At 41.4% G+C, this 13,597-nt stretch overlaps 1 protein-coding gene across 2 annotated transcripts in view; it reads right to left on the bottom strand.

Annotated features, from left to right (window-relative positions):
- CAV1 (caveolin 1) overlaps window positions 1–10,661 on the bottom strand; it is a 35,442-nt gene extending 24,781 nt beyond the window's left edge. The window contains exons 1-2 of one of the 2 annotated variants that reach the window (XM_030308275.1): window positions 10,357–10,661; window positions 8,760–8,924 (exon numbers count right to left, since the gene is read on the bottom strand). In XM_030308275.1, the coding sequence (XP_030164135.1) occupies window positions 8,760–8,924; window positions 10,357–10,386 (195 nt within the window). In that variant the 5' untranslated portion in view covers window positions 10,387–10,661. Of the gene's footprint in view, window positions 1–8,759; window positions 8,925–9,640; window positions 9,754–10,356 lie in introns of those variants that run through there. The other variant, XM_030308276.1, reaches the window with a different exon arrangement.
- Window positions 10,662–13,597: the final 2,936 nt, after the last annotated feature.

The raw sequence follows: 13,597 nt of genomic DNA, 5'->3' as shown, positions 1-13,597 counted from the left end.
GGAGTTGGCATGTGCAAAGCTCATTCTAGCATAGAGTGGATGGCAAGATGGGGAGAAGGGGCCTTCTTTTTTTCTCTATCTTTGCTTCTTTTTTTCCCAGTCTTACACTTTCTCAACTACTTGGGTCCCTATATCAGCATCTTTTCCAGTTACTCATTGTAAGTGAGAAGATGTAATTGTGTTTGATACCTGCAACAAATAGGAGATGATCCAATGCAAGCTCTAGACACAATTTATCTTTTTACATAGACTCTATCAATGTCCATTTTTACTGTAATGTCCTTGCTGGGCTCAGGAAAGGTTTATATTGAATACAGCTTTAAAAATTTTACTTTAAATTGCTGTAAGATAGAATATTAAGCACATATACACAACATCAAATTTATTTAAGCCTCCTCCAAATTAAAAATGCCTGGCTCTTAATTACCTAAACAGCTGACAGTAGCTGAAGAGGAAGCTTGGTTGTGCCTTTAGGAATATGTATTTCCCCTGCCATGAAATAATGACCAACAAGAAGACATCTTTTCAAGGTTCAATAAAAGAAAACAAGATGTATTTTATATCTGAAACATCAACATAGTTCCCATGAGAGGCAGGAAGTATGTATTCTGTGCAGGTGTAAATCCGTTCTATCAAAGAATTCCCCTGGTAGTTGCACAGTACATGGATCATGCAGATTTCCTTTAAGACAAAATTAAAAACACTTCCCCCAACCCTAAACAATGGTTCATGTGAAAAGCATGCCATTTTATGTTTCCTGGACTAACTGAAAAATAGTTAAAACTATTTTAAACATTTTAATCCTTGACGGAGGAATTGACAAAATATGTGATGGAAGGATGTCAGTTTCATTAACCCTGTTTTCTCTCCCTGTTGCAGGGAGAGAAACTAAAGGCTGACAGTGGAGTAGATTGGCACTTAAGAGCTCCTCCTTCAAGTTACAGTGCAGCTTGATGGTTGCGATGAAGGGCAGGAAGGGGTCAGCTGGAAAGAAAGGCATGTCATGCCTGGTGTGTGGAAATTTTGCCCATTCTGCTAAAAATTAGTGTGTGTAGGGATTTCCAGTGTAATCCAAGTTATAGGAATCAGCTATAGGCCATTGCCAATCCATCTGTGAGCATATAATTTATCTCTTAAGCTATGACACTTCTGAATGTGGAAGGGGCACTATTAAGAGGCCATATCTATTAAGGCCTATTATGGCACTATTAAGGGCCATATATTAAGAGGCCAATAGTTACCTGGGGCTGATCACTAACCAATTGGTCTGAATGGGACAAACTAGAGCCTGTGGCTACCCACTCCTAGGTCACCCTGCAGTGCTAAGTTTATGGTTGGCTATAAACCCAAGTGGCCTCAAGGGATGGAGAATCATTGAGCAAAGTGGATTTGGGAGCATTTCATGGTGTTTCAAAACTCTCTGGTAGGTTTAAGCTAGCCTAATCCTCAAATATTCTTCTGGAAGGGAGAATATCTAGAATTATACAGTGTTACTATATAGTCCTCTATTTTCTTAGGATAGAGCCATCCATGGTGTATGTCTTTAAGCCAAACTTTCTAAACCTATACAAAATGTAGTTGCATTGTGAAAATCATATAGGGAATTTTTTTTTTTAATTTTTTTTTTTCAACGTTTATTTATTTTTGGGACAGAGAGAGACAGAGCATGAACGGGGGAGGGGCAGAGAGAGAGGGAGACACAGAATCGGAAACAGGCTCCAGGCCATCAGCCCAGAGCCCGACGCGGGGCTCGAACCCACGGACCGCGAGATCGTGACCTGGCTGAAGTCGGACGCTTAACCGACTGCGCCACCCAGGCGCCCCTGGGAATTTTGAAAAATATAGATCCTTAGGCTCCAACTCTAGATATTCTAAGTTAATCGATCTATAGTAAGCTCAGACACCTGTATTTTTTTAAAAATTTTTAAATATTTATTTTTTGAGAGAGAGAGAGAGACAGAGAGCGCGAGCACAAGTGGGGGAGGGGCAGAGAGAAAGGGAAACACAGAATCCGAAACAGGCTCCAGGCTCTGAGCTGTCAGCACAGAGCCCCATGCAGGGTTCAAACTCACAAACCATGAGATCATGACCTGAGCTGAAGTCGGACGCTCAGCCGACAGCCACCCAGCCTCCCCGGGCACCTGTATTTTAAAAAAATTCCTTTGGTGATTCTGATGCCTAGCCACATTTTTATAACCCTCTTGGGTTTGTAAAGAGGCTATAAGGTTCTTAAAGAGCTGCAAATTTTAAGGATTCAATAGGAATATTAGAAGTTGAGAGCCAATGCTGGAAGAGAGAATATGAAAGAACAGAAATATTTTCCATAATTTAATTACATTTTAAATAGGACAGAAACAGAGGCAAATTGTTTAAAAATATATATGTTCCTTATTTTGCCCATGCCTTGTTTACTGGCTCAGGAACAATTTGAGGCATTATAAATGAGTCATTTTTTGAACTAAGCCCTGAAGGTTATAAAGTTTTAACAGACAGTAGAATTTGTTAAAGAAATTCCAGCAAAAGTTTGCAAAGTAAACTATATAGAGGCAAGGAAATAGCTTTATACTCTGTGAGTAGTGCTCCTATCTATCTTGCTCCATATGGTAGCCACTGGCATAGTACGTAATAATTATTTACTTAAAGGTAGATGACTTTTTGAGGGAATGCTATTATATGAGAATGATTCTCATTCTTTTCTTTATAGTTAGAGAAATTGAAGCATAGAAACAAAATAGCTTGCCCAAAATATTTTTAGGGCTGGTGTTTATTAGCCAAACAAGTTTGATTCCTATTTATAAGCCCAATTCTCAGGGACTACTGTTGGCCCCACCATTCTTTACTTCTTCCTTGGTGTCCAGTCTTCCACTAATGGGACTAGATACTTTCTAACTGAAAGAGATCATGAAAGTTTTAGGCCATTATGGTGAAACCAAAACTGATCTGATTACTATGTGTATGCTTTCCCTTGACTGTTAAAGGAAAAGAATTTTGTGTCTGTGCATATTTAAGAATGATTACATTCAAGTTTTAGAGAAGAAAGTTACAAAAGTTGCAAAAATATTTTTTCTTATCTTGGCACAATACTCTTTCCACTCTATCAAGGTGCCTCTGAGTACCTATACACCAGGCATTTATCTTGGGGCTGGGGGCTTCTTTTTTTAAGAAACTTCTTTTAAAAGAAGTATAGTAAGCAAATCTCTTTCTCTATGGCTTTAGGGTACTGTAAAGCAGATAATATATATAAGATCCAGAGTGTGGAAGAAAAAAGAGTGTTTCTTGGCAAAAATCACCTTTGTATGAAAACAGCACCCTTGCCCTTTCCTCACACAAACCAAGCCAGGAGTATCATGAAAGGGTCCAGAACCCCACAGATCAGTGCGCGCAGCCCTGTTCTTGCAGGGGCCAATTCTCTGTGGGTGTTTCATCATAGAGAACTTATGTTGAAAAGTAGGGCAAATTAAAGCAGTTTCATTCAGAATATGAAAATGTCTGTTATTTTATGGACTTGAGTGAGCAGGATGCATAAGCAGGTGGTTTTTCAAATTACTGGACTTTCCAGATGCTGTTTACTATTGCAGCTGTTCTTACTTTAAGCCCTTTTAAAATGTAGCCAATGCTGTTGTTAATTGGAAGAATAAGCCACACCATGAACTTTTTCATAATTCAAAGACATTTGGTGTATCTTGTCTAAATTTTAATAAGTTTTATGAAATTTCATAACCAAACCAAATGTGAGTTAATCTTTCAGTGTCTTTTGATGACAGGAGATGGAGAAGAAAAAAAGACTTTCTTTTAATAAACATTTAAAACGTATATCATTGTTGGCTAAACTTGTGTTTTCAGATGCTTATGAATGAATAATAGCCCCCAACTTAGTATCATTCTTTATTCAGTGATGTGAGAATAATTTCCCACCAAAAATGACCATAATGCTCCTTTACAAGCTGGAGATTCTGAATTCCATGCATGATCTCGTCCTATGTGGCATGTGTATCACCATCTTGTGAAGCTATCTCCTACACAAATAAACCAACAAAACCGACTCCAACAGAAGAAAATATTAATAGGGTACTGAGTGCTTTGAGACCATCTGATCTTTTAAGTTTTATGCTTTGATTATATGTATATCAAATAAACAGAGAATTAAAAATGATCTTTATATTGAGATTAATTGTCAATGGCTCTAGATTGCTTTCTAGCTGAAAGGGATCAGGGAGGCATTAGGACGTCATTTTGAAATCAAAACCAGTCTGATTACCATGTGTATGACTTTTTTTTGACTTCCAAAGAAAATTTTGTGTCTGAAAATATTTAAGAATTATTACATTCAAGTTTTAGGATAGAAAGTTACAAATGCATATTTTTATTTTCCAACCAAGTTCTTCTCTCATATGTTCTGATTTTTCTCAGAACTAATCTCAGAATCGTCTCAATTCATTCCTTCCCTCAAAGCAATAGTCTATAAGAATCACATAATCTTGTCTATCCTTCCTTATATTTCAAAATATCTGTTTTGGACAGTAATCATTTGAAAACATGGATGAAATTTTAAACTTCCTTATTTAAATTTCCCTTAAATAATTGGAAGTTAGGCTGGTAACCATTATGTTCTCTTCCAATTATAAAATTCTGTCATTTTGTGCTTTTTATCCCCAGTGCCACTGCATACTGTCTTTCTCATTTCATGTCTAGACCATAATACAATTATCTCTTAACAGTTCTCTGCTCATCCAGACTGTACCTTTCCTTACATAGTATAGTTTAACTAGTCATCTTCCAGAAAGCCCACCCTCACCATGTCATACTCGAAGTATTCTTGCCTTCTCACTGCTGAGATGATAAAGTCCAAAGTTATCATGAGTGCTGAATAAAGGATTCTGCCGTCTGGCCATGATCATCTGGCTCATCTTTATGACGTACCATTCTGCCACATGAACTCTCTAATTCCGATCAAAACGGGCTACTAAACCTTCCATCATGCCCTGTATGAGACATTCCCATCTCTGCCTGGTTTATTTAGAACGCCCTCCTGTGCTTTTCTCAGCTATTTGCATTCTCTTTGCCCTTTGTGATCCAACTCAGATTGCACTCTTTTGTGCTCTTCTCTATTAAACTATAATCCGTCTCCCTTCCCTCACCCTGTTGTGCTATCCACAGGAAGGTCTCCCTAACACTTAACATCAATATCGTTCACTTTTTTTTAAATTTTATTGAAGAATAATTGACAAGTATAATTCAATGTATTCAAAGTGTACAATGTGATAATCTGACATACATCTACATTGTTTGATTAGCAAGATCAAGATAATACCATTCACTTTTTAAAAACCTTTTTATTATTCAATATTCAATAATACTTACTTTTGACTTATTACATTATATATTTGATCTATTTCCAAAATGATGATGAGAAGTTTTATAGTAGACACCACAAAAAATATCCTGTCTTAAAAAAGAAAGTGAAAATACAAAACCATATGTGGGAAAGAGTAAGTAACATGGGTTAATGAAACTTAAAATCTAGCTATATGTTTCCTGGCAGTCAAAGCAAAAAGGACCCATTAGTTACCATTTGGCAGTGACTTACTATTGTGATATGGTGTGTGTGTATTTTTTAAAACATTTTATCTATTTACATCTTGCCTCACTAACTGTAATCCTTGTGATTGTTAGGACTTATTTTGGGAATTATCCTTTGTAGTATGTAACACAGTGTGTAGTCTAGCATATGATGAATTTAACAAAGCAATTGGTTGATGGCTAATATGATATCTGAACCCATTTTATTTATATAGAAGTTACAAATAAGTGCATAGTAAACATACAAATGAAAATGTGAACATAAAAAGAAGACAGAAATCTCAGAGAGAGAATGAGGGTCCGAAGTTGTGATCACTTTAATCAGAAGAAATTTTAAAAAGCATTCATAGCCTACTATTTTTGGACAAATGTCTATACAGATATCTCATAGTATAGCAAACCTTTAGTGAGATAAACTAATTTTATTGGAATGAATTGTATAGACCAATTTATGTCATTATCACTAGTGGAATAGGTGATAATAATCTACCCTCTTGAAATATAAATTCATGGCATACCCAGCTTCTGAGTTTTCTTTTCCTCCCTAAGTAGCTGTTTTATGAGACTGAAAGGACACTGTGCAGATGAACCATGCTGTTCCTCACACTGTACATCAGTGTTTCATTTCTTCTCCTTCTAGAGTTATTTTTCTAAACTTGGTATAAGAGACTTTTAAAAGTGCAGGGAACTAGTCTGGCGCTGTCCAAAAGCAATTTCCATGATGATGGAAATGTTCTGTACCTATGCTAATACAGGAGCCAGTAACCTCATATACTGAGAACTCAGATTGTGGCTAGTGTGACTGAGGAACTGAATTTTAAATTTTATTTAATGTTAATTATTTGAAATTGAAATTGAAAGAGCCACAAGAGGCTAGAGACGACAGACTCAGCAGAGGCAGCTTTTATGGAGCTGCTTGCCTTTCAAACAGGCCTTTCCTTACCTGATTTGGTATCCTGACCAGTGTTTCTTCTATTATCACATGAAGTTTTAAGCTACTGTGCATTCATAGAACTCGGGATGATTTTGTTATTTTAAGAAGTCTGTATCATCAAAAGGAAAATTTAGGGAAATTTATTATTTACTGCCATGTACATTGGAGAGAATCATCCCTCTTTCTGTCATCATGTCTGTGCTTGGACTCAAAGAAAAACACTTATAAAATAGGAGTCTCCATAGAATGTAGGCCACCCTTCCTGGCTCTACTGGCAGACAGCACTCTTTGGGCAAAATTTGTACTTGTAGCTTGGGTCTCTCTTTGTAGAGCATTCTCTGAAGTCCTCTCTTGACCAAGCAGCTGGTCTCCAAAATCTTCCCAAGGTGGATTTTTCTGTCTAACTGTCTTGTTTTGCTCATAGGAGCAAATGGGAGGGGTTTGCTTTCTCTAGGCCAGCAGGAGCTTGCTGTAACTCTTCCTTTTAATTTTTTTTTTTTTTTAATATGAGGATCCCCACACTTGCTCTTTGAAATGCTATTCTGTAAACTGCTATTTCCTCTAAGCCTGTTATGCCTTTTTTCCATCTGTGTTGAAGTCTCTTTTCCCAGTGGGGCCTTTCTTTCTCAGCTTAGTCATGCTATGTGTAGAGACCCACATCCACACTGCTGGCCTCTCTGACTCATCCTGGGAGGCTTGCTTGCTCCAGGAACCCCACTCACACTATGGTGGAACAACAGGGAGGCTCCAATGAAGCTGGCCCTTTCTGAAATCTGCCTCTTTTCCTGGCATCTCTTCTCATCCAAAGCTACATGAGACTGGCAAAAAATAAAAATGCCCTGCCCCGCCCCCCTTGCCCCTTTGAAGTAATGCTTCTAGTAAATAGTTTTTATCAACTTTAATTTCCAGTTTATAAACGACTCTTGTTATTGCTGCTGCTTTTAAATATTCCATAATCTGGCTAGTAGAAAAACCCGCTAATGCTCCAGTTTTCCTTTTTCCTCCATCAGCAAGCCAAGAGAGTCAGTTCTGACAGTTACATTTTCCTTCCACTTACAGGTTAAACTGTTTCCCTTTTTGAAATATATTATTCATAAATGTGAACAGTTTCTGAACTCTAGCTCCTCCCATCCACAGATAGAAGGCTGGGTACGTGGAAATCACTCATCTGCCCCATTGGCTGTTCTGGGTTATGCAGAATTGGGTCTTCACACTGTAATCTTTCAGGCCAAGATTTTCCTTGGCCTTCCCCACCCCTCAAAGAAAACTCTCTGCCAAGAATGGCTTAGGCCCATGATTTCCCAATCCAGATGGGTTCAGACAATAAATTTCTCTGACTTGATTTGCTAAAAGGGTGATAATCAAAAACTGACCACTGATTGAAATCTAAATTTGGCCAATAACTCCTTCAATTAACTTTTTTTTTAATCACTAAAAACATTCTGAAAGTATAAAAAGGAACTCCAACCTGAGTGTCCCATTAGCTGAGGGAAGGCTGACTCAGGTAGTCACTGAAGAAACAATTTTATATACCTAACTAGAGGTGTCTATGGGAGAAATAAAGAAGTACACATTATATTTGGTTGTGTAAATTAGCTTGACTGTGCATGAGTACAATACCTTTCCAGTTAAAATACCTTTCATATGTATAATATTATATCCTATTATATATAATATGTACTATATGTATTACTTGTACTTAGTCTGAAGCATTTTTACCCACTGTATTATTTTCAAGAAAATATCTTGATTGGAGTTACGATAATCTGCCCACTCTGCATTCCGGTTCTCATCTTGGCACAAGAGCTTATGCAATGACCTTACTGCTTTAATTCTATGTGCAATAGGGCACCACCCTTCACTAGACGTTAAGCCTGGGAATAGACAGAGGGTGACCTGCAGGGCAACTGTCCCACCCTCCCAAGGAGTGTGGGTCAATCTGTTGCAGAGATCCAGACGTTCATTTGCCAGGAGAAAAGTGCAGTTGTAGGAAAAGTGCAGTTATATGAAACTCCATTAGCTACATTCCGGCTGAACTAACCAGCAGGAGGGGGAAGGGGATATGTGACATTTCTGAAAACTGCTGGAGCTCCCACACATCAAGCCCAGAAAACGATATGTGTGGCAAAGGTACAGAAGGATGCACAGCCTGCTTGCCAGAAGAGAGCTGTCCCAACCCTGACAGCGTCTCAGGGGCGGGGGTGGGGTGGGGGGCGTCCTTTATACGCTGGCCGCCTCACCTTACCTTGACAACGTCGTCATTGAGATGCTTGGGATCGCGGTTGACCAAGTCGATCTCCTTCGTGTGCGCATCGTACACTTGCTTCTCGTTAATCTCTTCTGCCATGGCCTTGTTGTTGGGCTTGTAGATATTGCCCTGTTCCCGGATGGGAACAGTGTAGAGATGTCCCTGCGGAGGGCAGACGGCCAGGAGGGGGAGGGTGGTCCGGGCAATGGGAAGAAAATTTCAAAAAGGAAAACAAGTGATCAGAAGTCAGGCTGGCGGCGGAGCAAACCTCGAGGCTCAAAATCGAACTAACCGCTTCGGCAGCGGTGGCTCAGCGCACAGTAAACTCCTTGGCGCCGCTAGCTTTTTAAGAGGATCGAGCAGAGGACACCACACCCCTCCGTACCAGGCAGGGAGCTCCTGTCTCCCCCGCCCGCCGCCAGGGGTCAGGGCAAACCCCGCGGCGCAGTCAGCCCAGGCCCCCGCCCAGCGCGCGCCCTGCTGGAGGTACCCCGCGGTACCCCGCGGAGACCCCAGCAGGCGAGGGGATCCGATCTCTGACGTCTGTCCAGCCACTTTCCGCCACACCACGCTCGCCCCGAGTGGTTCACCTGCTCCATTTTCCCCTCCCCCATTCCTCCTCTCAGTAAGCTCTTCCAGTTTATCTTTCAGATCCAGGTTGAACACCCCCGACCCAAAAATGGGCTGTCCCCATTTTTGTTGCTTCCAGGTCGCATATCCCTCGCACCTGTTCGCGACCCACCCCCCAATCTCCCTCTGCGCTCTTTGTCCCTACACTGCTCTCCCCGCCCTCGTAGTGGTCACAGCCCGAAAGCCCCCATCTCTGGGCCAAGCCATGTGTCAACCCCCCTAAACTCCCTAGAACAATGGTATCTCACCTGCACTGCGCCCTCGACCCACCCTCAGGTCACTCCTAGGCTGCCGGCCGGTGGCTGAGCGGCGGCCCTGTTTGGGAAAACGAGGTCTCCACACTCGGGCGGAGCCCGAGCGCAGGAGGGTAGTTGGACCTGGTGGTGGTAGTTGGGGACAGTAGAGCTCCATCCTTCTCCAAACACCCCCTCCAGGCGCCAAGATGCAGGAAGAGTTCTTGAGGTGGCCCAAGAGCTTTGGAAAGTGCAAACATGACTCTGCCGTTCCGGCCAACCGGTCCAGGTGCCTGGCGGGGAGTCGCGGGGACCGTCCCCAGGATTGCGGGTGAATGACTTCCCACCCTGCGTTCCAGCTCGCCGCCTCCCAGCAGTCAGGGATTGGACGGTGGGAGTCCCGAAATAAAGCAGCACCCCGGACCCACCTAGAAATACGTCCTCGGTCCGGCAAGCAGACCTAATTTCAGGACCCCCGCCCTCTTTTCCTCCTCTCTCTAGTTTGGGGGGGCCCAGGGCCCCTTTCTCGATAGGAAAATCTAAAACATTCCTGCCTTCTCTTCACCTCCCCGCCCAGGCCCATTCCTCAGAGGTGCCAGCGCGAGAGGAGTGTTCTAAAGTCAAGAGAGGGCTGGGGCAAGGAAAGCAGTCGGAATATTTGGAGTGGGAGATAGCAGAAGGAGACACTTCTTGTGCTCTCCAGGGCCCGGCGCGCACCCACCCAAGCCTACCTCGGAGTCTACGTATTTGCCCCCAGACATGCTGGCCCGTGGCTGGATGAAGTCTCTGAGATTTCCCTGGGCTGTTATTTAAGGGAACTGAGGAAGGAAGATCTTGTATTGTATGGGGGAAAAAAAGGCGCTGGCGGGGGGCGGTGGCTGGGAGGGAGCCTCCTGGCCGCCGGCCAAGGGTTTGTTCTGCTCGCGGTTGGCCGGGACTTGCGCTGCGCCGGGTCTAGGCACATCCCCAAGGTTCTGGCAGCGGAGGGTGGGGAGCGCCCGCAGGGAGGAAAGAGCAATGAAAAAGCGTTTCACCCGCTCTAAGTTGCTTGGGCAGATATTTTAAACCTGGGGCAAGATTTTCCCAGTTATGAACCACTGAGAGGCGTCCTGCGGAGAGCGAATGTTTTTGCAGTGCTTCATCCCTGAAGGGGTGGGGAGTGCAGGGACACGGCGCACAAGCAGAGATGCCCAGTATGGGCACCAGAGCTTCAGAAAGAATTCTGCTCTGTTCTGAGCCGTTTCTTCCCATCGCCCACGTTCCATCTCTGATCAAGACACAGCTATCTCCCTGTTCCACAGAGGAAGGGATGAAAAATGGCCCGGGACCTTTAGGTGCATTTCGTCTAAACACAAGGAAGGAATTTGTGTGGGCGCGTGTGTGTGGTGTGCTTTTGGTGACAATCCTTTACATCTAGTCGGTGTGGATGGAAACTTGGAGAAGCAGGCATGTAGAATTTAATATTTCCCAAACCACTTCTGAAATTCTCCCAAATGCTTTGAAATAAATGAAAATGTTAAAGTTTACTGTTCTTTTTGGAACAAAGGAAATTTATGCCAACACGTTATGCCGTATTTACAAAATAACATAAAATATTTACAATTGTAGAAATATTTAACTGGGCTGCAAGTTTATCATAGAGGAGTTTTTTCTAATGTACTTGGCTGTGAGTTACAGGAGACTTGGTTTTTCTACTGTTTGATTAGAAGTTTAAAAAATTGTTAGCAATTAAAATGCTCTATCTCTTCCTGAATCTGGGGCTGCTTTCTTTATTATAAAGCAACATAAGAATTAAACAATAAGCAGTCATTTTACATTTGAGCTATCATGAGTCAAGATATTCGCTATTCAGAAAGGACATTTTAACTAAGGTTCCATATACAATCAAAAGTAAAATTATGGCTTGAAATAAAAAAGCTGAGAATAACCTGAAGGGGCACAGGTTACATTAAAAAAAAAGGCAGTCTGTACATACAGGTGGGGGCACAAAAGGAGGGGGGAGGAAGAGGAATAGAAGATGGAACCCTTAGAGTTAATTATCTAGATGGAGAGAAGATACAAAAATATAAAAGAAAGTATAAAGGACAGGCTATTGTTGACAGCAAAAAAACAATATAATTAAAAAAAATTTTTTTAATTACATGTCAGGACAAATATCACAAATGTTGGCATGACTTTGATTTTGCTGGCTAGTAATTATTAGAATACTGATGATCTCCTAAAAAATTGGGATTTTAAACATCATATTTCTGCCAAATTCCATTTCTAAATTCTTTGAACAAATTGTGTGTTAACAAACATGATATGCTAGGAAAGAGTGGTGTCAGTGTCAATGTGTTGTGTGGTGCCCACTCTACCTCTAATGATTGCTGAAAAACTGCTGTTCATCTAACTCTTCCTTCATAAGTGTTGGTTGCAAAGCAGTTGTGGTTATGTTCTATGGAAAAATGTGGAAACCCTTTCCCATCTATTGTTATTCAGTCCTCAGCTGTGATGAGTAATCTTGACTGTGAAAAAAAGCCAACAGGAACTGGGAGAGAGTGTGTCCTGCATTCCAGCAAGGAATGGACTTTCCGGGGAGGCCTGTGAGTGAATGCTTAACTAGCACTCACCGGAGGGAAATCCAAGGCGAAGTCAAATCAACAGCAGCACACGGAATCATAATGATCACTGAAGCGTTGTCAATGCCAGAATGAATTCCTAATGAGAGGAAAAACCACAAACTCTTCATTAACCTGCCTCAACAAGAAGCTAGAACCAAAAAGAAACAGATTATATGGTTTGTAATAGCTAAATTGGGGAATTGGCTCCAACTTCATGAGAAATAAAGATAGGAGAACATTGTTAGAATAGGTATAATATTTGAAATGAATAGATGATACAGAAAACAAAATATTTTTTTTGATACCCCTGCAGATAACTTTAGGTTTGGAGGTAAGTCAATAACTTTCTCCAAATCATTTACTAAAAAATGAGTGTATGACAACTCATTTGGCCTATATATTTTTTTTTTATTTAAAAAAATTTTTTTCACGTTTATTTACTTTTGAGACAGAGAGAGAGACAGAGCATGAACGGGGGAGGGTCAGAGAGAGAGGGAGACACAGAATCTGAAACAGGCTCCAGGCTCTGAGCTGTCAGCACAGAGCCCGACGCGGGGCTCGAACTCAGACCGCGAGATCATGACCTGAGCCGAAGTCGGCCGCTTAAACGACTGAGCCACCCAGGCGCCCCAAAAGAAACAGCCTTAAGGTCAGCTTATGCATTATATGTTACTGAAAATATAGAGCTAAAACGGACACCATTCATCCAAATCCATCTGTTTTAGAGATGAGGAAATTCAAGTCTAAATACATGAAAATGATTTGTTCTTAAGGAGTTTTGTGGGGTAATGAAACATTTTAAAGTTGATAAATAATGAGAGCACCTGTTAACTGATGGGGTTTTGTGATGGGGGTTTGATGCTGATGGCCAAGAGAGAATTCTTGAAGATGTCTTTGGTGCAAAAAGGTGATTTTTATTAAAGCACGGGGACAGGACCCATGGGCAGAAACAGCTGCACTGGGGTTGTGAAGAGCGATCCATATATACTGTGGATTTGGGGGAGAAAAAGTCAAGGGGAGGTTTCTTAAAGGGATTTCCATATGCTAAAGAAGACTCATAGATAACTGGAGGCCTAGCTATTGTCAAGCTAATGTTGTTTTCCCTTCTAGCAAAGCATTAACACTAAGACGGTAGGGCATTCCTGGACTTTAGGTTATTAAAAAGATCGCCTTTTTTTTTTTTTTTGTAATTGTACTAGGTTATTTGTAAACCGATGAAGACTCTTATCAGTTTAACCAATTGTTTTTTGTCCTTTCCTTTGTTCCTGGAAAACCAGGAGTGCCTGAGGAATATCACATGTATCCCACCTTGGGGTGGGTGTGGGGTGGTGGTGTGCTAGCTTGTGCTTGGCTCTCAGCTTGCCTTATG

Source organism: Lynx canadensis, chromosome A2 (genome assembly GCF_007474595.2).
Source record: "Lynx canadensis isolate LIC74 chromosome A2, mLynCan4.pri.v2, whole genome shotgun sequence".
Classification (NCBI taxonomy): Eukaryota; Metazoa; Chordata; class Mammalia; order Carnivora; family Felidae; genus Lynx; species Lynx canadensis.
This window is presented reverse-complemented; position numbering and strand designations above follow the sequence as displayed.